General features: G+C 40.6%; 4 protein-coding genes and 1 long non-coding RNA gene across 5 annotated transcripts; 4 read left to right on the plus strand and 1 right to left on the minus strand.

The window, feature by feature from the left end:
• Positions 1-1445: 1445 nt before the first annotated feature.
• LOC149034280 (uncharacterized) lies at positions 1446-2908 on the plus strand. Its single transcript, XR_016182703.1, has 2 exons — positions 1446-1545; positions 2024-2908. It is a non-coding gene; the product is annotated as an uncharacterized LOC149034280 (long non-coding RNA).
• A 1556-nt stretch (positions 2909-4464) lies between these two features.
• Positions 4465-15181, plus strand: LOC113672881 (protein fem-1 homolog B). The gene is made up of 5 exons (XM_089192980.1): positions 4465-5746; positions 10380-11129; positions 12984-13092; positions 13427-14520; positions 14984-15181. The coding sequence occupies exons 1-5, from the start codon at positions 4538-4540 to the stop codon at positions 15179-15181; spliced, it is 3360 nt and encodes a 1119-aa protein (XP_089049106.1). The 5' UTR covers positions 4465-4537.
• LOC149034281 (uncharacterized) lies at positions 5954-6820 on the plus strand. The gene has a single exon (XM_089192978.1). It carries the CDS (start codon positions 5954-5956, stop codon positions 6818-6820), a length of 867 nt encoding a protein of 288 aa, XP_089049104.1.
• A 215-nt stretch (positions 15182-15396) lies between the features above and the next one.
• Positions 15397-19548, plus strand: LOC149034282 (MAP/microtubule affinity-regulating kinase 3-like). The gene is made up of 2 exons (XM_089193658.1): positions 15397-15476; positions 19113-19548. Exons 1-2 carry the CDS (start codon positions 15406-15408, stop codon positions 19441-19443), a joined length of 402 nt encoding a protein of 133 aa, XP_089049784.1. The 5' UTR covers positions 15397-15405; the 3' UTR covers positions 19444-19548.
• Positions 19549-20330: 782 nt separating this feature from the next.
• Positions 20331-22806, minus strand: LOC149034283 (uncharacterized). Its single transcript, XM_089192963.1, has 4 exons — positions 22595-22806; positions 21805-21869; positions 21552-21712; positions 20331-21197 (listed from the first exon to the last, which is right to left on the minus strand). The coding sequence occupies exons 1-4, from the start codon at positions 22697-22699 to the stop codon at positions 20965-20967; spliced, it is 564 nt and encodes a 187-aa protein (XP_089049089.1). The 5' UTR covers positions 22700-22806; the 3' UTR covers positions 20331-20964.
• Positions 22807-24196: the final 1390 nt, after the last annotated feature.

Raw genomic sequence — 24196 nt, forward strand, 5'->3', positions numbered from 1 at the left:
CAAGGCACGCCCAGATAGTGAAAAGCTTTAATCACAACAGGAAAACTAGACTCCGAACGAGTAACAAACAATATATATGGCCGACGCCACGAGGAGAGACACTTCAAAGCGCATGCTCAACCCAGATACCGCTGACCGGTACTGGCGGGGGATGGAAGAAAAGGAGTCATGCCACATATCTGATTTATTAAATCGCATTTGTTCTGTTTATACATGAGTAGAACTACCTTGTTCTCTGAAAAAAATAAAATTTCTCGCATTTTTATCTGTGCTTTGCAGTCAAACTTCCTTGTTTCTTGGACAAGAAATCTTATTTTCTTGAAAACAAAATCTTCGTTTCCAGCCTTCTGTAATAGGTAAATATAACAGTGTAAGATGAGTGACAGTGTATTTCTCAAGTTATTTTTTGGAATGTGACAAAACGGAAGTGTCATAGCGTGATAAGGAGCAAACATATGATTGCTTGATAGAATGCAAAAAATGCAGAATTGCATATATTTTCTCCTTTGTCAGCAGCATATGTTAGTGAAAAGTTCTTACAATTGTTAACTTCTAAACCATCTTCAATTTAGCCAAGATTGAACTGTTATCACGTTTGTCATAAAAGTATTCTGAGATCAATGTCATATGACCCATTCATGTATTTGACCTTTCAAATTAGCGAGCCATAGTTGACAGAAACACAAAGGTTGAGGATAAAAAGAAATTATTATATACAGTACTTCTTCTGTATCTTTTCGTTTCCTTTTCTCTCCAGCTGTTCAATCTATGCCGTGCTGGCAATTGAACACTTTCCTTCCCAAAATTAGGAAAGGCACACCAGTAAAAAACGAATTTTTGCTCCTTAAATATCTCATGCATCTTCCCCCAGTATTTTGTGACTTCTGTCCGAGGAAGGAGGTGTAAGCATTAAATTAACCCGAATGATTCCACGATTGTGGTATCATCCAAGCCATGCCAGAGGACTTGAACTAGACAAACTAGTGAGAATGCACAATAGCGATAGCAAAGCTTTGTAATGCTAAAGAGCTATATCAAATATATATAAATATATGTTCCCGAAACCTTTGACAGCTTTAAAGAAAGAAAACTTCGTCGTCAATCCTGTTTCAAATTCCGCAATAAGTTTAAGCGCCTCATCAACAGAATTTACGTATCCTAAATTATCTGCATGTCTACCATCAATGGTTCGCGACTTAAAATTCTCGCTATGCTGTTTCTGTTTGTTCCTCAAGAATCATGGGATTTACAGCTTCGGATGTTCGGCGAGAATCTTCGGTTATGTTTTGCAAGTCATTAAATATTCCATCTCAGTCCCTCTCGACCGAGGTGGTTTTGGTGGATGGAATCTAATGCTGACCTTTCTGAAGGAGCTTAGAAACCAGGCTCAACTCAGTAGCCAAGCCTACTGAATTTGTGCCCAAGCCTTTTCTTGCTTGCGTGACCTTTTTTGTCACACTAGAGAATACAAGGAACTTCGGCGAGTAGTAAACACAAGCTCAAATTTTTAAAGCAGTAAAGAGGAAAACTTTTTGAGACTGAAAGGTAAGTAAGGAAGTTTTTTAGTGTTTTACAACCTAAATTTAGTGTTATCTGTAATTTTACAACGTACAGTAAATTGTCAAATCAATAACTCGAAAAGCTTACAGCTAAAATTTAACACTTTATTAATAACCTTATACTTTCTTGATCTGATATCTCAATTAGCGATAACACCAGAAATAATTTGCTTTTGTGGTATATACTATATGTTTACCTAACTTGTTGAAGTACGTTGTCATGAAATAATGCACTAAGCAACAATTAATCTGATTACACAAAACTGAGTCAATGTTTAAATTGTTCCCTGGACTGCCTGGACTGCCTGGACTGCCTGGACTGCCTGGACATCTGAGGCAACTGATAATGTATTTTGGGAGTGGTAGGGATGCTTACTTCATAGTGGCTATGGCTGTACCTGTCCTTTAATTTGCCTTGTTGTTTGTAATAGATTTTCCTTGCATTGTCTGTTATTTTTTTTCAGGAAATTTTAGTCTGCAAGAAGAAAATTCTTTTACAGAAGAATCCTTTTCCTGTAACGTTTACAACTGTTGCTTACGTTTGCCATATTTCTGATATTTTTATCATAACAGAATTTTTCACAAAAATTATTTGACATTGAATTCTTATACAAATACTGCAAGGTCAAGCCTACCCACCAACCCATCAAGGTGGTGTTGAAAACTGCAGTAAGGTCTATTGAATATAGTTAAAGTACTGAATTTCACTCCATGACTTACTACTACAGAATATGGGGCTTTTTATGATTAGGTACCAAACAAAAAAAAAATGCTTTCTTGGCTTATTTGCTTCAAGCCACCTAATATAATTCACAAAGATTATTTGACATTGGATTCTCGTACAAATACTGCAAGGTCATGCCTACCCACCAACCCATTAAGGTGGTGTTGAAAACTGCAGTAAGGTCTATTGAATATAGTTAGAGTACTGAATTTCACTTTATGACTTATAATTACAGAATATGGGGCTTTTTTATGATTAGATACAAAACAAAACAACAAAAAAAAGCTTTCTTGGCTCATTTGGATCAAGCCACCCAATATAATGCAATCAATGTCTTGTTTTCTGTATCGTGAGTCATTGCTCAGTTGGAATTGATATTTAAATCTTAATTATAATCATTTAAATCCAACTGAATGTATTTCTTTCATTACTTTTCCACTGACTGCCAAACCAGCAAGCCTTGAGGCATTAAACTGTGAGGACTTTAAAAAAGGCCCTATATTGTTTACATGTAGCTGCTTTGGGGGAGGGGAGTGGTAAAGTTTCAAATTTGGTTAAGAGTATGTAACACAATAATAATAATGATAATAATGTTAATAATAATAATAATAATTCATTTTTTCCATCCTTTGTTGCAAACGCATCTGACCCAGAGCCATTATTGGAACATACCAGAATAGCCTTTTTGTTAATGAAAGGCCTCAGTGGTGCACAGATATGATATGAAAATAATTTTCTCTTGTGTGAGGCATCAGTCAATTTAGGAATTATCAAGTGTAAAATTTCAAGTCAATATGGTCCAGAAACTACTCATTTTTGTAGAGGGTGGAGCAGGGAGGGGTGGAGGGGTCGAAATTATTAGGTTTGCGTACCGTTTTCACTCTTTGCACCCTGAACACTCAGTCATGCACACTTCAGATGGATGCTCAACACAACAGCGTCAAAAAATAATCAAGCAAATAACTAAGACGTGCAAAGCTTCCACGGTGAATATAAATTTACCGCCATAAACAGTGAAAAGGCCTTACAGATTTTACACGTAGCTTCTTTGAAGGTACAACTTCCTATGACGTTCTAACAAGATTATCAAGTTGTCAAATACGTATTTTCATATGATTGATACCAATTGCTTTATTAAGTCGAAATAAGCTTAATGTCAAGAATAAATAAGCGGATTACTACACTTACGACGAATTTTGTGGTCCGTTAAAAAAAGTACTTGGTTCAATTACGTAGTTCACCGAAAGGTTAATTTTGTTTGCCTGCTAGGATTTCTTTTAACATTGAATACATTTTCAAGACCTGTACTCGACGAGGTGCACTTCTTGCGATTGTTCTGCAATCTAGCGAGTCCTTCGGAAAAACGTCACCGAGAGCAGAGCTAAGACACTATTCAGAAGCAAGTATTTTCTAGGTTTGAAATTCCCTTCGGTTCCATTTGACCGTGAGTAGAGTTTAGAATTCACGAAGAAAGCGTATTTTAGCCAAAGGCAGAAGATTCGTATTCGAACGGAGCGCAGCGAGATAAGGTAATATTCTTTCACGCGAAAATTAAAAAAAAAATAGGGTAAATAGATAACTTCTCATTGGTTTTTTTCTCGCGCAAGTAACAAAAATGTTCCCTTCCCTGTCCCCATCCAATCGCACTTCAACCAGTCGGGGGAGGTGAGTATAGAATTGTTAACAAATCATCAGAAGGCTTGGTTACCTGATTGAGCCTGGTGTCTAAGCTCCTTCAGAAAGTGATCCCAAAAAAAATTTTTGCTGTCGTCTAAGTGGTTTCAAGGATCATAAATGAATCATAATCTATAGAATGGAAAGAACTGCTTCTAAGTCTTCAGGAAAAAAAGCGAAAGCTATATCGTGAATTTATAACCCTCGACTGTAAACGGGCGAAATTATATCTTATTCATATTTCGCATAACGCCTTTCCATGTAGACGTCTCCAGATCAGTTGCGCCCTCTCCCTCCCCTCCCTAACCGCAGAAATAAGTGTCACACTCCACGCTGTCTCGGAAAGGAAGAATGTTTGGTTTTCGATTTTGATAAAAAGGTGTAACTACTGTACATCACGAATGACAAATGTAACGCAACTGAGTGTTTCTTCAATTAGAAAACAAAAAGGTTTATGAACATGACTTGCCTCAGGAAACCTTTTTTGGAATAAAGCAACTCGTGATTATTTTCTACAACATATAAACTGAAACAAACATCGGCAAAATGAACTGTTTATTTACCGTGACAGCTGAAATCAATGAGCCTGCTTATGCAAAGTTATGACCTTAAAATTGTTAATGCGTTTGTTGTTTTGCTCACACGGTTCAAGTCGAGCGTAGCAGAATTTAGAGGTTTTCTATTTGTCTTATTTAAAATGGGTAATAAAGCATCCATTCGTGGTGTAGTAACTACAGCTTATCAAGCTGATCGAGACGACGGTTCTGATCTGTTTGATTCGGTAAAGTATTTGAGCGCCGAATCAAGAAAAGCCGCTCTGGAAACAAAAATTAAAGATGGCGACGACCTTGCCACTCCTCTCATCATTGCTGCTCGTGATGGAAAACTGGATTTTGTGAAGGTTCTTTTACGTTATGAAGCAAACATCGAGGCCCGTGGAACGATTAAGATTGACGGAGAAGTTATAGAGGGTTGTACAGCTTTGTGGATCGCTGCTGCTAAAGGTCATTTTGATGTTGTGAGACTCTTGATCGAACAAAACGCCGAAGTCGACTGCAGAACATCGAACAATTCGACTCCGTTGAGAGCTGCTGCCTTCGATGGACTCCTTGATATTGTGCGCTGTTTGGTTGAGAACGGGGCCGACGTAAATGCATGCACTAATTTCAATAGTACTCCTCTGATGGTAACATGTTACAAGGGCCACCTGGATGTTGCTTCCTATCTTGTCAAACACGGTGCAAACATAAATCTACACGACAACAAGGGAAGTTCGTGTCTTCATCGTGCTTCGGAAGGGGGTCATGTTCAATTAGCTTGTGAGTTGCTTGCTTTAGGAGCAAATAAAACACAAAATCTTGACCGTTTAACACCGCTTCTTGAAGCCAGTAATAATTGTAAAACTAAAATGGTGGAGTGGTTCATCAACCGACCAGAATGTTCAAAGGAAGAGAGAATTGATGCTCTTGAACTTCTTGGAGCCACAATTGCTAATGATTCTAAAGCTTATGACATTAAAAAAGCGTTTAGTTTCATGAAGCGAGGAATGGAGGAGAGGTATGAGGACCTGTCATGTCCTTTGCTTAAAAAGAAAATGGAACCAGTGGAGGCTTATCAAAATAGAACAGAGAGTCAAACTCTTGACGAACTTTCTCTCTTGAAAGGTGATGATCATGCTATCCAGATTGAGGGACTCATGATAAGAGAGAGAATCTTGGGAACTGACAATACAATACTACGGTACCCGATACTTTACCGAGGAGCTGTCCTTGCTGATTGTAAGAAGTACGTGTAACGAGAGCACACTCGGAGATCACGTGCACCTCAGGTGACACATGATACAGCGGTCGATGTTATCTAATCGCAAAAGGTTTTAGATCACATATATCTACATGAGAGCGCACTTAGTTTACAAATAAAGACTGTTCGTTACCTAGAAATCGTGTGTTTATGCTAGAACGAAACATGGTACCAGGAGTGTAGCCTCTTCGACACGATGACTACTACACCACCTCAAGATTCAGCGAGTGTTCAAGCGCCGACGCCATGCTATGGAATACAAAGCAATTTACCAATTCCGTCGCGATTGAATTTGGCAGGAAATATTTCAGAAAACTGGAAGAAGTGGAAGCAAGTGTGGGATTCGTTCGAAATCGCCTCACGTCTCAACCAGCAAGAAGATAAATACCGTGTAGCTACTTTCATTACCTGCATTGGAACCGAAGCCCTCGAAGTCTACAATGGTCTTCCGTTCGAAAATGAAGAAGACAAGAACGTAATGAATACAGTTCTGGAGTTGATGGAGAGGCATTGCATTGGCCAAACAAATGTCATTTACGAGCGATACTGCTTCAATAATAGAAAACAAGAAAGCGGCGAATCATTTGACACGTATCTCACAGCGCTCAAAACTCTCGCGAAAACGTGCATTTTTGGTCCGCTCACCGACGAATTAATTCGTGATAGGATCGTCTGTGGAATTTGTGACACGGGAACTAGGAAGAAATTACTACAAGAGCCCAAATTAAATCTTCAGAAGTGTATCGATGTATGTCGATCAGCCGAAACAACTGCATCGCAAATGAAAGTCATGAGTGGAAGAGAAGAAGTCAACGCACTCAACCACAAAGAGAAAAAAGACGGCAAAGATGCCAGTCCTAAGTTAGTTAATTGCAAATACTGCGGCAGAAAACACGAGAGATCAAGAGATAAATGCCCAGCGTTCGGAAAAGAATGTGCGAAATGCGGCAAAACAAATCACTTCGCCAAGCTATGTAAACAAAAAACTTGGTGGGCGACAACGAAGAAAAGAACGGATTCACCGAGTGCGAGACGCAAAAACTTCGCAGGATTCGAGCGATGAAGAGTACTGCTTCACGATTTCATCCGAAAATCTGGAAGAACAAAGTGTCAAAAGTGTCAGTAGTCAACCCATCAAATCGAAAATCTTCGCAACAATGGAGATCAAAGGTCATCCCGTTCGTTTTCAAGTCGACAGTGGCGCCACCTGTAATGTGATAAGCAAAAACGATTTACCGAACGAGTGCCCGATCGCGCATTCGAAACAAGTCCTCAGCATGTTTAACGGATCGAAAATGGAAACCATCGGTAAATGTCGTGTTAATCTGGTAAATCCCAAGGTTGATGAAGAATACGAAACAGAGTTTGTTGTTGTCAATAACGACTGCACGCCACTGTTGGGTTCCAAAACGGTGCAGAAAATGAAATTAATCAAAGTGCGTTACGAGAATATCTCATTGGTACAAGAAAAGACTGAAGCAATGGGCCTAACGATGGGACAAATAGCAGCAGATTTCCATGACGTTTTCACTGGAGAAGGAAAATTTGAGAAGAAACTTCACTTAGAGTTGGACACAACCATTGAACCAGTGAAACAGCCTGTTAGAAGGATTCCAGTGGCAATAAAACCCAAGTTAAAGCAAGAGCTCACTCGTCTCGAAGAACTTGGTGTTATAAAAGCAGTTGACACTCCAACAGATTGGGTCTCAAGCTTGGTACTTGTTAAGAAGCCCAACGGCAAGCTTCGCGTGTGTATCGACCCTCAGCCACTAAATAAAGCTTTGAAACGCAGCCACTACCCTCTTCCGGTTATCGACGATCTCCTGCCGGACTTGTCAAAAGCTAAAGTCTTCAGTGTGTGTGACGTTAAAAACGGGTTTTGGCATGTCGAGTTAGATGAAGATTCAAGCTATCTAACAACGTTTGGCACTCCATTTGGTCGGTACCGGTGGCTGAAGATGCCATTTGGCATATCACCCGCACCGGAATATTTCCAACATCGTTTGGATCAAGCCATCGAAGGCCTTCCCGGTGTGCGCACAGTTGCAGACGACATCCTCATCTCGGGTGAAGGTGACACTGTGCAAGAAGCAGTGAAAGATCACGACAAAAAACTCGTAACTCTACTTGAAAGGTGCCGCGAAAAGGGAGTGAAACTGAACAAGGAGAAGTTCAAGTTGAAGATGACAGAAATCCCCTACGTTGGTCATGTGTTAACAAGAGATGGGCTAAAACCAGACCCATCCAAAATAGACGCCATCAAAGGCATGAGGCGACCAACAGATGTGAAAGGTGTACAGCGGCTTGTTGGTCTAGCGAATTACCTGACGAGATTCTTAAAAAAGCTGGCAGACATTTGCGAACCTCTTCGACAGCTAACGCGCAAGGATGCAGAATGGCACTGGAGCGACGTCCATGAGAGCGCCTTTAAGAAGATCAAAGAAGCAGCTTCCCAAGCACCTGTCCTCCGATACTTTGATCCCGCCAAAGAGACTGTACTTCAATGCGACGCCTCGGACACTGGACTTGGAGCTACGCTTTTACAAAATGGTCAGCCAGTGGCATACGCATCGCGATCCCTGACGGATACAGAACGCAACTATGCGCAAATAGAGAAAGAACTGCTAGCCATAGTGTTTGGAGCCGAGAAGTTCAACCAATACACTTATGGTCGCAAAGTGATTGTTGAGAGCGACCATAAACCACTTGAAGTTATTTACCGCAAACCCCTCGTGGCCGCCCCCAAGCGTCTACAACGAATGCTACTTCGCCTGCAGAAGTATAACCTCGAAATTGGTTTCAAGCCAGGCCAGCACATGTATCTGGCAGACACACTCTCTAGAGCACCCCTTCCCAACACCACATCGCGCGATGAAGTGCTAACCATCGACAAAGAAGTTGAAGAAATACATATGGTCGAGTTTCTGCCACTCCGCAAAGCTAGCCTACACAATATCCGTAAAGAAAGTCTGCGAGACAGCACGATGCAAGCACTTCAGAAAGTCATTCGAGAAGGGTGGCCTGAGACCAAGATTGATCTCCCAAATGACGTCACGCCATACTTCAACGTTCGTGACGAGCTATCAGCGCAAGATGGAATTATCTTCAAAGGAGACAGATGTGTAGTTCCAAAATCCCTCAGACCAGAAGTCCTATCCAGAATCCACCGATCACATATTGGCGTGGAAGGATGCTCGAGACGCGCGAGAGAAAGCGTTTTCTGGCCAGGAATGAACACAGCTGTGAAGAACTTTGTCAGACAGTGTGAAACTTGTCGAACCTTTGAGATCTCCCAGCAGAAGGAAACACTCCACCCACATGAGGTACCTGACCGGCCATGGTCCAAGGTTGGTGTTGATCTGTTTGAGACAAACAACCGACGCTACCTCGTGACGGTAGATTATTACAGCAACTACTGGGAAGTCGATAGGTTGGAGTCCAGTACAACATCTAAAGCTGTTATCTACAAATTGAAGCAACACTTTGCAAGGCATGGCATCCCGAACACTGTGTTTTCCGACAATGGCCCACAGTTTGATTCGGATGAATTCAGGAGATTTGCTCGAGATTGGGAATTCAATCATTTAACCTCAAGTCCCGGACATTCGCAGTCCAATGGTATGGCGGAAAGCGCAGTCAAGACTGTGAAAAGGCTTATTAAGAAGGCTAACAAAGATGGAACAGATCCTTGGCTCGCGATCCTCGACCACCGAAACACACCCTCAGAAGGCATGAAAAGCAGTCCAGCACAACGACTAATGAGTCGTCGAACAAGGACCCTACTCCCAACAAGCGAGAAGCTCCTTAAACCCAAACTCGCCGAAAATGTCCAAGAAGAAAAATGGAAGACAAGAACCAAGCAGGCATTTTACTACAATAGAAACGCTCGAGATTTGCCACCACTGAAAACTGGAGACTCAGTGCGCATTCAGCCCACAAGCAACCCCAAGGCGCCCTGGAAGAAAGCCACTGTTCAGGAACAGGTGAACATGCGATCCTACAAAGTCCTCACAGAAGATGGCTCTGCCCTTAGACGAAATAGAAGGCATCTGAAAGCAACTACAAAAGAGTCTCACACGCCAACAACCCAGATGCCCAAGCAGACAGAACTTCCCTCGCCATCTAAACACATTGAACAAGAAACTAACGCCAGTGGTCACTCCAGCTCAGAAGTAGCGAAGCCACAGGAGCCAGCGATCGAGCAGCCTGCGACTGATCTAACATCGCAAGCTTCCAAAGGCAACCAGACTCGCAGTGGTCGAATAACGAAGCCCCCGTCCTATCTGAAAGACTTTGTTCGTTAACCTGAGTCAGTGTCATGAGAGACAAAGACATTACCGGACTTGACTAGTTGATTCTTTTGGATAGTGGTTTTGATTTTTTTGTTTCTCATGTTTGTTTTGATTGTTCCGTTGTTTTCGTTTTGTTTCTTATGAAAGAAAGGATGTAACGAGAGCACACTCGGAGATCACGTGCACCTCAGGTGACACATGATACAGCGGTCGATGTTATCTAATCGCAAAAGGTTTTAGATCACATATATCTACATGAGAGCGCACTTAGTTTACAAATAAAGACTGTTCGTTACCTAGAAATCGTGTGTTTATGCTAGAACGAAACAGTACGAACTCTGTGTTGGTTTGTGGACACGATCGATGGAGATAGTCATGAATTGCAATGTTCCAAAAACAGAGGAGCTTGAAAGCCTCACTGATCTAGTTTCAGAAATGGTGAAGAATGGTCACAGTTTGAGTTCACAAACTATCGAGAACATTTTTGAAAAACTTATCGATATAAAAAGGAAACTGTCCGAAAAGTTGAAGAGTGGAGAATTGGAAGAAGAGCAAAAAAATGAGGCGCAAGAGACGTTGCTTTTTAATGCTCTATATCTCTTGGTGATGTACACCAAAGTTCAAGTCTCCTCGGAAATGAAAAATGACAACATGATTGATCTTCTTCAAAGATTTCTGTGTTTAGAACCTCGCACCCGTGATGGAAATACACTTTTGCACTTGGCTGCATGGCATAAGACTCCTGTTCCTAGAGACATTATAGCTAATTGGCGAGGTGTTTGCGAACTTCCCTGTGTTGAGACCATGAAGCTAATTTTACATGCAGGGTGTGATGTGAATTCCGTTAATGCCCAAGGAAACACTCCTCTTCATTTAGCCGTTACTTTTGCACCAAGACCTAGACAAGTAGAAAGTTTGAAAGATATGCTGGAGTTGTTGTTAGATCTGGGCGCAGATACAAAGCTTGTTGACAAGAATGGTCAAACAGTTATGGACTACTGCGAGACTGACGATGCCCGATGCATCCTGTCTGCGAAAGGAAGACTGGGTCTGGGTGCCATGAACATCGAGGCCAGAAAGGTAAGAAAGGTTCGATTTTTAACGTTTTGTATATTTTCCTTACATTATCACAGTAAGCATCCTATTGAAATGGGAGAATACTTGATTCCTATTTCCATAGGATCTTGTGTTGATTATGTTTCGTTACGCCTGGTTACCTCTCTCATCTTTTTATGAATAACAAGAGGCGACACGACTGTTGAGTGCTTTTCATTGTTAACTTAACATGGAGAGTTAAGGAGATTAAGAGTTTGGAACAAGTTAATGCCGTGAAAAATTGAAAATACTAAAATCGTCGGATGAAATGCGGGGACTAAAGTAAGTCACGAATAAACCCAGAATGATGGTAACCATCCAACTCCGCCGAATAATAAACGCAAAATTCATCAAATTTTAACGCTGTGATTCAAATCTTTCTCTGCCTGCACGAGCCAAATTCTCCAATTTTCCATTCTCATGTCAAGCTTCGCCACACAGTCGCTCAATAAATATTTGCATTTTAACGCGATGATCTTTGATAGGAAACCTCTTAAGTTTTCTGACCCGGAACGATGTACCACAGAAGGTATTTCATGGACTGCAAGCTTTTCGACTTCTTAAAACTAAAGATATGTGGCAGTGACTTTCTCAAGTTTTTTCGGTCAGGAAAGTATGGTTTTCTCTTTCACTAAAGTGATCTACTGATAGATCGCATCGCCAATGTTTACATAAGATAATTGAATTAATTAGTCGAATTAAATTAATCAGCCAATAAACTTTAACTGTTCCCATGGTTGTTGTTTTCATCAGCGGGTTAACAATCAGGCCTGAGTTAAAATGTTTATATATTTTCCTTTTTTTTCACCTGATTCTGTCTATCTTGGGTAGTCAGTCCTATTTGGGCTGTTGTTATCTGTAGGCAGAACCTTTCCTTTTTTTTCACCTGATTCTGTCTCTCTCGGGTAGTCAGTCCTATTTGTGCTGTTGTTATCTGTAGGCAGAACCTTTCCTTTTTTTCACCTGATTCTGTCTCTCTTGTGTAGTCAGTCCTATTTGGGCTGTTGTTATCTGAAGGCAGAACCTTTCCTTTTTCTTTCACCTGATTCTGTCTCTCTTGGGTATTCAATCCTATTTGGGCTGTTGTTATCTGAAGGCAGAACCTTTCCTTTTTTTAACCTGGTTCTCTCTCTCTTGAGTGGTCAGTCCTATTTGTTGTACATTTGCCGAATGTACAACAAAAATATAATATGATATTATCAAGATTATAAACTGCTTGAAGCTTAAATTTCTAGGGCAACTTGCTATAATGGAATCATCACAATAGGAGTTAGTTTAAAATGAATCATAATTCGTGTGCAGGATAAACTTATGGGTCTTTATGACGTCCAAACATCCGAGAAATCAATGGTTTGAACTCGCACGTAGCATGTTCTGTAACGGGTCAAAGAGCTGAATACTCCTGATATAGCAATAGTTTAAATTGTATGAATAGAGTCCGTTGGCTAGTCCTTGAAATAACAACAAGAATTCATACATATTTTGAGTAGAGACCTCAGTGGTTTTCAGGGGGTTCACTGGAGAATAGGCAAACCAAAAATCTATGAAATTATTAATTATGAAAGTGGCCTTAGATAAATTAGTAAAAAGTTATTTAAAAAGTGTCCATTAAAAGCGTATTGTATTTAAGTTCCTATTTCAACTTAAGCATGGCATAGGTCTTTTAATTCTGTTAAACTTAATTAAAGCAAATCATGTAAAAACGTAATATTTAAGTTCCTGAAAAAAACACAGCAAGGCACAGATGTTTTTATTTTCGTTTGGCGGGGAAACCCAATGTACATGTACCAAAATGCTTTTATCCCCTAAGTTGCTATGTGTTTTCCATTTTTTTCTAAGGATGAAGTAACTGGAAGTGAAGTCGATGAAGGAGGAGGGGAAAGATTTGTTCCTGAAACCGAAAAAGACGTAAATGAGAATGTTAAAAGGGATACTAAAGAGACATCAGGTAAGAGGATCTTGTTGAGGAACAAATTTGTAAAGAAAAATAATTGTTAGGAAGACTGACGAGTTCCGTTATGAGCTTTTAGGTAACAATATTGGGTAAAGGAGGAGAACTGAATATATTACATATATATTTTACAAGGATAGCAGGCTGGGTGCCAAGTAATCTAAAATGGAGTAATCTATAATGAAGTTCCAAATGATTTAGTTCCTAAGTCTTTTGATATAAAACTTACCCAGAGAGAGAGAGAGAGAGAGAGAAGAATATGTTTTGGCTTTTCGGTCCACGCTCTGTGAGACAAGCTGAAAAATGCCTTGTTCTATTTTCATCATCTAAGGAATATTTAGAGAGTTTACACAGCAGCTGGAAAACGTTCAAGAGCAACCAAGAAACAGAGATGGAGAAATGAGGGAGATGACGCAGCAGTTGATAAATTTCCGTAGGCAACTACAAGAGAAAGATGGACAACTATCAGGAAAAGATCGCCAACTAACAGAGAGAGATGAAGAACTGAGGGAGAAGACACAGCAATTGACAAATACTCAAGGGCAACTAAAAGAGAAAGATAAACAACTGAGAGAGAAGACACAGCAGTTGATAAACGTCGAAGGGCAACTACAAGAGAGAGATGGACAGCTGAGGCAGATAAGAAATCAGTTGACAGATGTCCGGAGGCATTTACAAGAAAGAGATGGACAAGTTAGTGAGATAACAAATCAGTTGACAAGTGTCCGAGGGCAACTACAAGAAAAAAATGAAGAATTTACTTCTTTGGAAAGACTTCTGAGGGCCAAACAGCCCGAAATAGACGAACTGGAGAAGTATCTTTCAGCAGCTCAAATGGCGCTAAATGACCGTTCACGCTGTCAGACTCCTAATTGGCTTATTCCACGCGATCAGATTCAGCTGACAGACAAATGTCTTGGAAAGGGAGGCTGGGGAAGTGTTATCGAAGGCAAATACTGTGGCTGCGCTGTCGCCGTCAAACAGATACACGAGTTGATACTTTCTGATCACAACCGTAGATTGTTTGAACGAGAGACGAACATTGCCGCCAGATGCCGCCATCCTTGTTTGCTGCAGTTCATTGGGGCAACAAACGATGAAGGAAGTCCTTTGTTTGTAACAGAGCTCATGGAATCTAGTTTACGAGCACTTTTAGAACAGCGGCCTCTTTCTTCACTTGAAGTGTCTGTCATTTCTCTGGATGTGGCTCGAGCATTACACTACCTCCACTCACAGAAACCATCCCCCATCATTCACCGCGACATCAGCAGTGCCAATGTGTTACTGTGGCGGCAAGCCGACCAATGGCGAGGCAAAGTGTCAGATTATGGCACGGCTAATGTTTTGCAACATACTATGACAGTTGGTCCAGGTGCTATGATATACAGTGCACCTGAAGCGCATACTAAACATCAAACTGTCAAGGTATGTCTGAAATTTGAATACTGGAGTTCTATTTCTCAATTGTTTGATTGTGATTGCTATGAAGTTTATTCATGATAAGATTGAAAATCCATCTGTGAAGGGCTCGGAACAAAAAATCTCTTCTGATCTCTGACTATAGTTGAACCTTTGTCCTTAGTAAACTGGACGGGTGTTTTATGCAATATTAGTCTGTAAGGAATATGCCGCCGGACAGATCATGAAAAACTTAACTTGAACCAGCTGAGAGAGGTCGAACATATTTCTCTCCCTTCATTGGGCTAAAATGAGTGAAATGCTTGCATAGAAACGAGGCAACGTTCCTCTGACGTAAGCAGACTGCTAAAACAAAAAAAGAAAAGAAAAGAAAGGGGAAGGAAACGAGAAATAAAAATATAGCAATTTAAACTAGCTGGCACGTTCATGCATTTTCAACTTTTCATTATTATTGTCTTTTCGAGCTCAGGTTGATGTGTACAGTTTTGGAGTTCTCCTCTGTGAGATTTGCATCAGGGAATTACCAGATCCTGACAGGTGCAACGAGCAAGTTGCCAGGGTGACAAACGGCGTGCTTCGAGCTCTCATTCGGGGATGCCTGCAACAAGATGCTGAGATAAGACCAAGTATGGAAGACATCGTTGGTGAACTCGAACTACCAATGTAAGATTGGTTTTGAAAAGAAACACAATAACCTTCGAACTAAAATGGCCTGTGTAAACTGGCTTTTTCTTGGCTCAGTATGAATATGCTATAATGTATAAGACTTCATTCTTATTGACCAGGTTTCGCTTTGCAATGATAACTGCGCCACTTTTTTCTTTGAGGGATGAATATGTTTTACAATTGCAACAAGATGCTTTTGACGTGATTAATTTTTCTCATAGACCAATGGATCAAGCCCTGTCTCCAAGAGAACCAAGAGAAATGTCACGTGGGAGCATGGAAGGCAGTGGTCAGGGGTTAGTGGAACTTCTCAGTGCTTATAATACTCAGTAACCTTAGCAGTAGAAAGGTGGTGTTCCAGTAACAAAATAATAATGGGTCGGGATGTGCAGAAACTGTGTGTGTCATGTGTGTGACACAGATCATGAAATGATTTCATTTGTCACACACATGAAATGATCATGAGATGTGTCCTAAATTGAACAATTCTTGCTCAGCTTGCTCAACACTGGAAATGAATTTAAAAATACATGTACAGCTGAAGGGAACCTGTAGAACGCTTGTCATCGTGTTTACAATTTTGCCACTTGAAAGTTCTTGGCCTTCGTTTACAAGTTCTTCCTTTGTTATCCACTGTTTGCCAAGAAGAACTTAAGTATTCTGTTTAATTCGGGAAAAAGGGTTGTGAAAATTAAGCGTTGGCTCAAGCGATGGAGAATGTTTGTTCTCGTGGATAAGCGCTATTTCCACATCGTTCGTACATGCAAACGTAAACGTTTTAATTACGCGTTAATTAGTTTTGCAAGTCATACGCAAGTGTTTTCTGTCGATATGAACATGAACATGTAACAGGCCACAAGGAAAGTTTTTCTGAAGCATTCAAAGCTTGCTGTAGTTTTTTTTTTTTCAAGCAGAAGCTGTATTGGAATTTCCTTTTTCCTTGGCTGGGAGTCTTGTTTCATTATCAACTCAATTTAGTTGGTCGAGAAGAACACGTCAATAGCCATTTTAACTGCGGTCTCTTCGTTTGCTCGCTTGGCTTTTCGGCTGCATTTAAATTCAGAAGGTTGTACTGTTCCGTACCTGGATGAGAAAATAAAGTTTGACTCTGCGTAATACCAAAACTAAAGCCATTAAACTCAAAGATAACTTGAATGGAATATCTGTGTTAAAACGACGCTTGTTGTGATAAGAATTTGAAACTTGACGAGTCAAACCTACGTTATACTCTTTTGGGATTAATCTTTTTCTTTAATTTTATCATATTTTGCTGTGCTTGTAATACAGGCTCAGTTAATAAAATTAGGCTATAATTTAACTTTTGATGTAATTGATGAGATTTTCGGGGGTAAGTAAACGAGCAATATTCAGTTTTATGATTGCTTCTTTAAATGTATAAATACTGAGATTTTAAAACTCGTTTTTTCGAATCCGTTTGACTGAATCTATCGGCAGTTCAATCAGGGGTCTTGGTTTGTAGCAGTTGTCATGTGTTATAATAACGTGATAGTTAATCTGTCTTGAGGTTTTTTCTGTGACAGCTGAAGCTAGTCACTGTAATCGTGACGTTTGTTTGTTTTAAAAATGCGTAACGTTAACGAGGATTTGTTTTTAAAGAAACATGTATAAATCAACGCATTTAGATAAAAATTGTTTTACAATAATATCCTAGTCATGATATCCTTTATCGAAGATTAAGTGGTAAATAACATATTTGGCAACTTCCTACTGCCATAGTTAAATGCTTTAAACGTAAACAGCGGTAAAGCTTGGAGCTCGGAGAAGGCCATTGCTGCATGACGTTGCCAAAAAAAATTTGTTTGAAAATCTGCCTCATAAAGCTGATTCCATCTCGAGGCAAAATCCTCATACGAAGGGAACGGTAAGTCGTTTTTGCCGCTATGCTGCGTTCGGTTCGCCGGAAGTGACGTCATGTGGTACCTTCTCTGGGTTGGATTCTGGATGGAACAGTGCAGCTTGGAAAGCTCAGCTTCAGACCCCTCGCGGACAAAATCTTTTACGCGAGCTGGCAATGCTAGAAATTTTTAAGGAATATTTCATAGCCGTGACTTCTGTGCATTGTGTTTTTTTTTTCCGAAGTGGTGTGGTCTTTTTACAGTGATAACACTTAATTAATCATTTGTCGCCCAGTCTAATATTGGCGCGGTGTCTAATCTATTAACGGTTGGCTTTGGTGATGTGTAGACGGAGTAATGTAACAGTAGATTAATTAATAGCTGACTTAATCAAAACTGATGTGGACTAATTATTTTAATAATTGTCATGGTATAACCACTTGGAGAGGGATTGGTAACTAACGTGTGATTAAGCTCATGATCATGTAACACGCACTGTTGGGGTCTCAAAACCTTCCGAGTACACGTTGTTTTGTGTTTCTTCACCGCTAGTTATTTTTCACTTTTATTTTAGTCAGATCGTATTATTATTTCAAACATCGCATGCGTTTCCCAGTGCACTCCTCTCCTATATCATCACTCACTGCATCGTCCTCGGTTTTACTCGTTAGTCCACATACGATTTCATCAGCTATTAATGAAAAATTTTCAGTTTTTTCCCCAACATCTGTTACGTTTTTACTTTGAAAGGGCAAACACCATCCGTGTTATTTTCGAGCATTCGGCAGCAATCGTGAACGACTGAAAGCTTCACGATCACTTGTAACTTTTCCCCACTTTGGCTCTAACCGTGACCTGTGCAACTGTTTTACCAGCAGTTTTCGGAATAGGAGACCTCAAGAGGAGTTTCCCCTCACTTGAACCGAATGTTAGAAAATTTAGTCGTGGAAAAATTATTTAAGCGTTATGTTCAAGAGTTATCGTCATTGTTTGTGCGAGATGGTCGTCATTCCTTGCCGCACGGGCGTTGTACGCACTTTTAACCCCACATTAGCAGAATAGTTGATTGTTACTGTTTGCACCCGGAAGCCACTAGCACTTGAATTCTGTTTTAACAATGAAAGCACGGTGTATCGAAGTCACGGCTGTTTGCCGGTCAAATTAAGTCATTGGGGTTCAATTTATTGTGGCTTACATGGCGAGGGGTCTGACGAGCTGTGTTGTTGCGTTCAAGGGCCCGAGGTGGTAGTGCATCTGGGGTAAAGTCCGCCTATCCGGACCCAAAGCCCCGTATGAGCCCCAGGCGTAAATCTCTTCGAGGAACGTTTGCTAGGCTGTCGCTCAGAAAGCACAGAAAAAGGCAGGTGTTGGCAAATCTGCGCATGTGCAGTTGGACCAGTCTCTCGCTAGTGCTAGTCTATGCTTGTCGCGCGAACGCCCTACACTGTCAGTGAACTGAACCTAGCAATTGATTAGTTCAGCGGCGTGTGTGCCATGCTATTTGAGACCAGTACTCGTCCCACCCATCAGCTGCTTGTGCTGCTAAATTTAATTTTTGGTTGGACCAATCAGCGGCTTATTCTAGTGCTGTGCAAATTTCATTTGCCAAGCCTCGCTTTGATTGTTTCAGTGGCGAATGGTTCAGGTTACTGGATTTACTATATAGTGCTATCGCGGGTGTTAGGGGAAAGAACATAGTTTCCTTCATGGCCCTTGTGACTGATTGGTGCAATGAGTTAATTGTGAGCAGTCAGGCAAGAAGCTGCTTTCCTGTCCTAGTTGTCAAGCATCGAAGTTGGCGCTTTCAGTTTGTTCTTAATTTAAAAATGTGACCATCATGGTGTGCCTGTACTTTCTTTTTTCATAACATAGCGCACGTGGGTTGACTTTGAGTGTTAAAACCTTATAATTTTTGCAGATGGTTTGTTCCTTGACTCGTAAATTACAGTTCTACAATCTTTGTGACTTTTCGTTATATTTTGCTGTTGACTCTTTGTTTCTTTGTCTCCTTCTTTTCTGGTAGCAGTGAAGGAATTTGCAAAGCTGATACATAATTTATTGTTGTTTACGGTACAGATCAATGAATGATACATCACTGGGCGAGAAGCCTCGCTCTCTTCGTTTCACGTGGGGCATGAACACTACAAGTTCTATGGAACCACAAGAAATGATGGATGAAATTAGAAGAGTATTGGAATCTAACAGCTGTGACTATGAACAGCGGGAAAATTTCCTTTTATTTTGTTGCCATGGCAATCCCGCTGACGCCAATCATGTTCAGTGGGAAATGGAGGTTTGTAAACTGCCTCGTCTGTCATTGAATGGCGTACGTTTTAAACGAATCGCAGGCACTTCTATTAATTTCAAGAACATCGCTTCGAGAGTAGCGAACCAGTTAAAGCTGTGATGGAGAATTTCTCATCGTAGGATCACTCGACTTATTGAACTCGATCGACGACTCACCCAACTCTGAAGATAGTTTAGAGTATTTGAAATACCTCCCTTGAAAATGACTGCGTAACAGGCCAATATCTTAAAGATAATTTGGGTTTTTTAGAACTTCGCAAAGTCGCTCAAGAATGAAGCTTCAATTTTGTTAAGGCGGGCGGAAGATTTTGTTTGTTTTGCACTTTATTGTCTGCGTCAGTTCGACAGTGTTGCGAGATGGTTTTTACCCGCTACAGAATCACGGTACATACTAATGACATGTTTCTACGAGTTTGGAAAATTACCAGAGGACCGAAAACTTGTAAGTTCGTGTAAATAACCATAGGAATTATTTAATTTTAATGGAGGGTAGTAGAAAAAGCTGCCCGCACGACCCCTGACTGTAGTGGGGTAACATGTTTCCTTTGCTACTTGCTACAAAGAGGGAACGGTGTCTATCCCAAAAGCACAGCTGAAAAATACAGCAACTAGAAACACAGTGTACTTCATGTCGACTTCTGAACGGCAATGCTACAAGCCAAGCACTTCTAAATGGTTACAGCGCGTGTGTGAAAAGGACGCAAGATTGGTCACTCTGAGGTTTATACGAAACACCATGTCTAAATAAGGTAACATGTAGCAGTGACTGTGCGGCCCGCCTCCCGTTGTATTTTTTAAAATTTTCAATTCCCTGGGGCCAGGTGGGGCATTTTCCCTGATCATTGAGCCGATAGCGTGGTTGTAGTTATTTCAAAATCCAGTAAATACTCTTCTATAGTATGTACAAGTACATATGTCTGTCAGCGGCTTTTCGGAAGATTTCGGAGCAATCTGACGAAGTGAGACTGTCGAAAACACCTCGGGGGTAATTCAAACTCCTTTTTTATAATTCATACTTGACATCGTTTCATTAAACATCACCTTGGAGTTAAAGAAGAAACCGGGGAGGACAGTTAAAGCCTACTGGCTGAATTATTTATTGTATATTTTTAATGTAAACACTAGTGAAAAATTGATATTTTTATTACATCGACGGCAGTAGTGTCTGTAGTTGCAAGAGATTATCGTAAATCAAGAGCGAATCAAATAATGATTTAATTGCTGTCTCTTTTAACTAACCGTCTAACCGGGATTTTTATAGCACCTTAGTCCCATGATTGTAAATGGGTGGGGGTTGTCATGTGACCATTCTTGCCTATGCCTCTTTTCATTTTCAACGGTTACTTCAAAGCGGAATTTTCATGATCGCTGTGATAGAGTGTATCAAATCTTTTCAAATGATAACTTTGAGTCTTATCAACATTTTAAACCGAGATTAAGTTTTACAACGTTGACCTCTCCTCTGAATTGTGGTTTAGACTGAGGTGTATCAAGCCACATCAAATCACATCTTTGATTTTTTATTTGCTATATTTCTTTTCATCTTCAAAGCTACAACTGTGGCCGAAATGTCTATTCATATCGTAGAAATTCTTTCACTGTCTGATACGGAGAGGACTTTTCAACTCCGTACAAACATTTCTTGTCCTGTAATGTGGCTACAGGCTTGTTGTAGAAGTGAGTAAAGCCGTTTTCCTATAAAAAAACTTCTCACTTCCTCATCATATTGGCTTTTGAATGTTTCTACGTCTCTCGTCAGCACAAGCAACATAATCTGCTTGCTATCTGTGACCACAGAGTACTGGTAAAGACCTTTTTCACCAAACGTAGGTGGTCCTAATTTTACCACCCAATCTGTTAGGAAGAAAACGTATCCGTTAGCTTTTGCTTGTCAGTAAATAAATTATTTATTTCATTTTTTTTTACCTTCTCGCATCGGTATGCTAGCGACTGGAGCACAGGCTACAGTACCCAAGCATAAAAGACATTGCGACATCGGTGTTTTGCAACCGGCTTTTTGCGCAGTTGTGTGTAATCATTGCTTGATGTCTTGTGGTATTCAGAGATCCCCAATCCCTCTCTTTCGTTCGTTCTCGTTCATGATAGTTCGGATCGTTCCCTCCCACCTCAGACTAACCATGTATGTTACGTTCAAGAAAACGCTGCATCCCTTTCTTTACGTAATAGCTTCGCGTCGTTGACACTTACATGAACCGAGGAAAGGTACGCCGTCCAGATGCAGTGTTGGCTTTCCTGGTTCGTTAGGGTCGGTCATGTAGGCAAACCTAGTGATGCAGCTTTCCTTTCCTGTCGGTGTGTAGAGTCTCCCTCTATTCAGAACTCCTATTTTTTCATCTTTCCGGAGTGAGTCTGAAAATAATTTTGGTAAGAACAATTTTAAATTGGGCTTAGGTAACCAGTAGTATGCTAGACAATCTCTTCAAGTACGAATGTTCACTTATAATCCGCTGTCACGCAAACTGCGTTACGCTCAGAAGTTGCCATGACTGCGGGGTCGGCGTACATCTGTTCACACACAGGGAAAACAAAAATGAAGAAAGTGAAATTGAAATGACATCAAAGGGAAGGTGTTGATGAGAAAATTTCACTCTATTACACCCTAGGGAGAATAATCGCATGATATGCATGCGCACGCAAGAAACGTGAATCAAAGATTTACGATCCACTTAAACGTGACTACTGGTGCTTTACTCAACACTTCTCAAAGAAGAAAACGAGCAGCATTTGCTGATGAACACAGATACTTAAATTTTTCGTCAGACTTTGACTATAGTACCTAGATTCCACTTATCATTGCCGAATAAATACTGTAAAGAATTACCTTTCTGTAAATAGGCCTTGTTAACTTCCTGTCGGCCTTTGCACATCAGACGAAAGTACGTATCAAACGACGGCTTTTTTTAAACTAGTGCTCAATGTCTATTGTATGGAACATGCAGTATTTTTGAGTTGAAATTTTGTTTCCCTGCAGAGCATAGGGTCATACGCATGTATTCGACAAGTTCGTAACCTTCATTCAGGCTTGTATCGGCCATGTCGTGCTGTGCGAATAAATGGGTTTTAAACGGCATCGTTTATGCATTATACAATCCTAAAATGTTTTTGACATACGTTGTTGCACAGTTAAAACATTGAAAAGCCTTGCGTTGAAAAAGACTTCGTCCCTCAAAGTAGTCCACAAGCTGTACATGCAGTTACATAATCATGAACATCACTGTACACAGCTTTACCTGATACCAACTACCAAGATATTTTGTCACATTCAAAGAGGGAACGGTGTCTATGCCAAAAGCGCAGCTGAAAAATACAGCAACTAGAAACACAGTGTACTTCATGTCGACTTCAGATGGGTAACGCTACAGGCTGAGTGTTAAGAGTTCTCCGCCTGTGTGAATAGGACTGAATATTTGATACCCAGGGGATTATATGAAAACACCATTCTAGATATAGTAACATGATGGTGCATAAGGATGATGAGACCCGCCTCCCGTTCCATTGTTTTCAATCTAGTGGGGCATTCTCACCGTCGATTGAGCTGTTGGCGTCGAAGATAGCCTACGTGTAGCCGTTTCCTTCCCCCTCCCCCTCCCCCTCCCCCACCCCCTGACCCTTTGGAGGGGAAGGTACGGCTACACGCAGGCTACTTCGAAGATCGTTTTTGTGGTTAACAAAAAAATAGAAAAGCCATTAACTACTCCGCTATCCGGTTTGTGAGAAAGTAAGCTTGTGACTTTTCGGAAACTTTCGGAGTAACCTGACGACACCTCGGGATTTACTAGGGACTTACTTGACCTCTTTCGTTCGACTTCATCTTTAATACACGAATTTTGATCCAAAAAACTACTTGCTTACAGTTCATACTTAGCGTGGTTGCATCGAACACCACCTTTCGAGTTTGAAGGACCGAATTGGACTCCACTCGGTCCCATTAATGCTTCTCACACTTCTCGAGTGTTCTTAAAAATTCCCAAGTGCCTATATAACTCAACAATGCTCGCGGAACAAGTTTTTCAATTTCTTTTATAAAATGTATCGTGAATTACTCGCGCACGTACCGATGACGTAGGCTGCGTGCAGTGTATCTCAACAGTGCACTCGTGTGACGTAAGGCGCGTACTTTATGGATTTATAGTGAAATCGTTCTGACCAATCGCTGCGCGCGCAATTCTCTGAACATTTTATAAACAGGCGTAACGCGTGCACTGATTACACTGTCCAATTACAAGCATGACGTTTACACTGTCCTGTTAGTGCCCAAATTGGAATGGTGATAGCCAATCATTTTCGAGAATTCAGTTATAATTTTGCTTATGGTCTTACTCTCGCTCTGATGTGCTCAGTCCTCTATGAAGCAGTTAGTGAGACAAGTTTTATTTATAAAAATACTATAAAATAAATAAATAATATTATTGCCGTTTGCGAATAGCAGATCTTCAAAACGGAGCCTTTGATAAAAATGGAATTAGTTGGCAGCCCATTTGATTAGTCCTGGTCTTCGAACATGTTTTGCATCGCAGGAAATTTCATGTCTGTTGGTAATTCATTCCACAATTTCACTACACTCGTTACAATTTTCCTAAATAACTGCGTAAATTTGCTGGTCTCTTGCAAAGATGGTCTGGAATGAGCCGTCCACAAATTAATTTAGTAGACTGGGAACTGAACATGCCCTTGAAGAATGCAAACAGCTTTTTGATACTGACTAGCTAAGGGTGCTACTCGCTTCTGGCACTAGTAAAACAGTAGGCTGATTAAAGAACAAAAGGAAAGAAGTAAACAATCCCATTTACGCCTACTTTTCGTGACCAACTTCAACAAAATGAAAAAAATGT

This window comes from Pocillopora damicornis, chromosome 14 (genome assembly GCF_964200805.1).
Source record: "Pocillopora damicornis chromosome 14, jaPocDami1.2, whole genome shotgun sequence".
Taxonomy (NCBI): Eukaryota; Metazoa; Cnidaria; class Anthozoa; order Scleractinia; family Pocilloporidae; genus Pocillopora; species Pocillopora damicornis.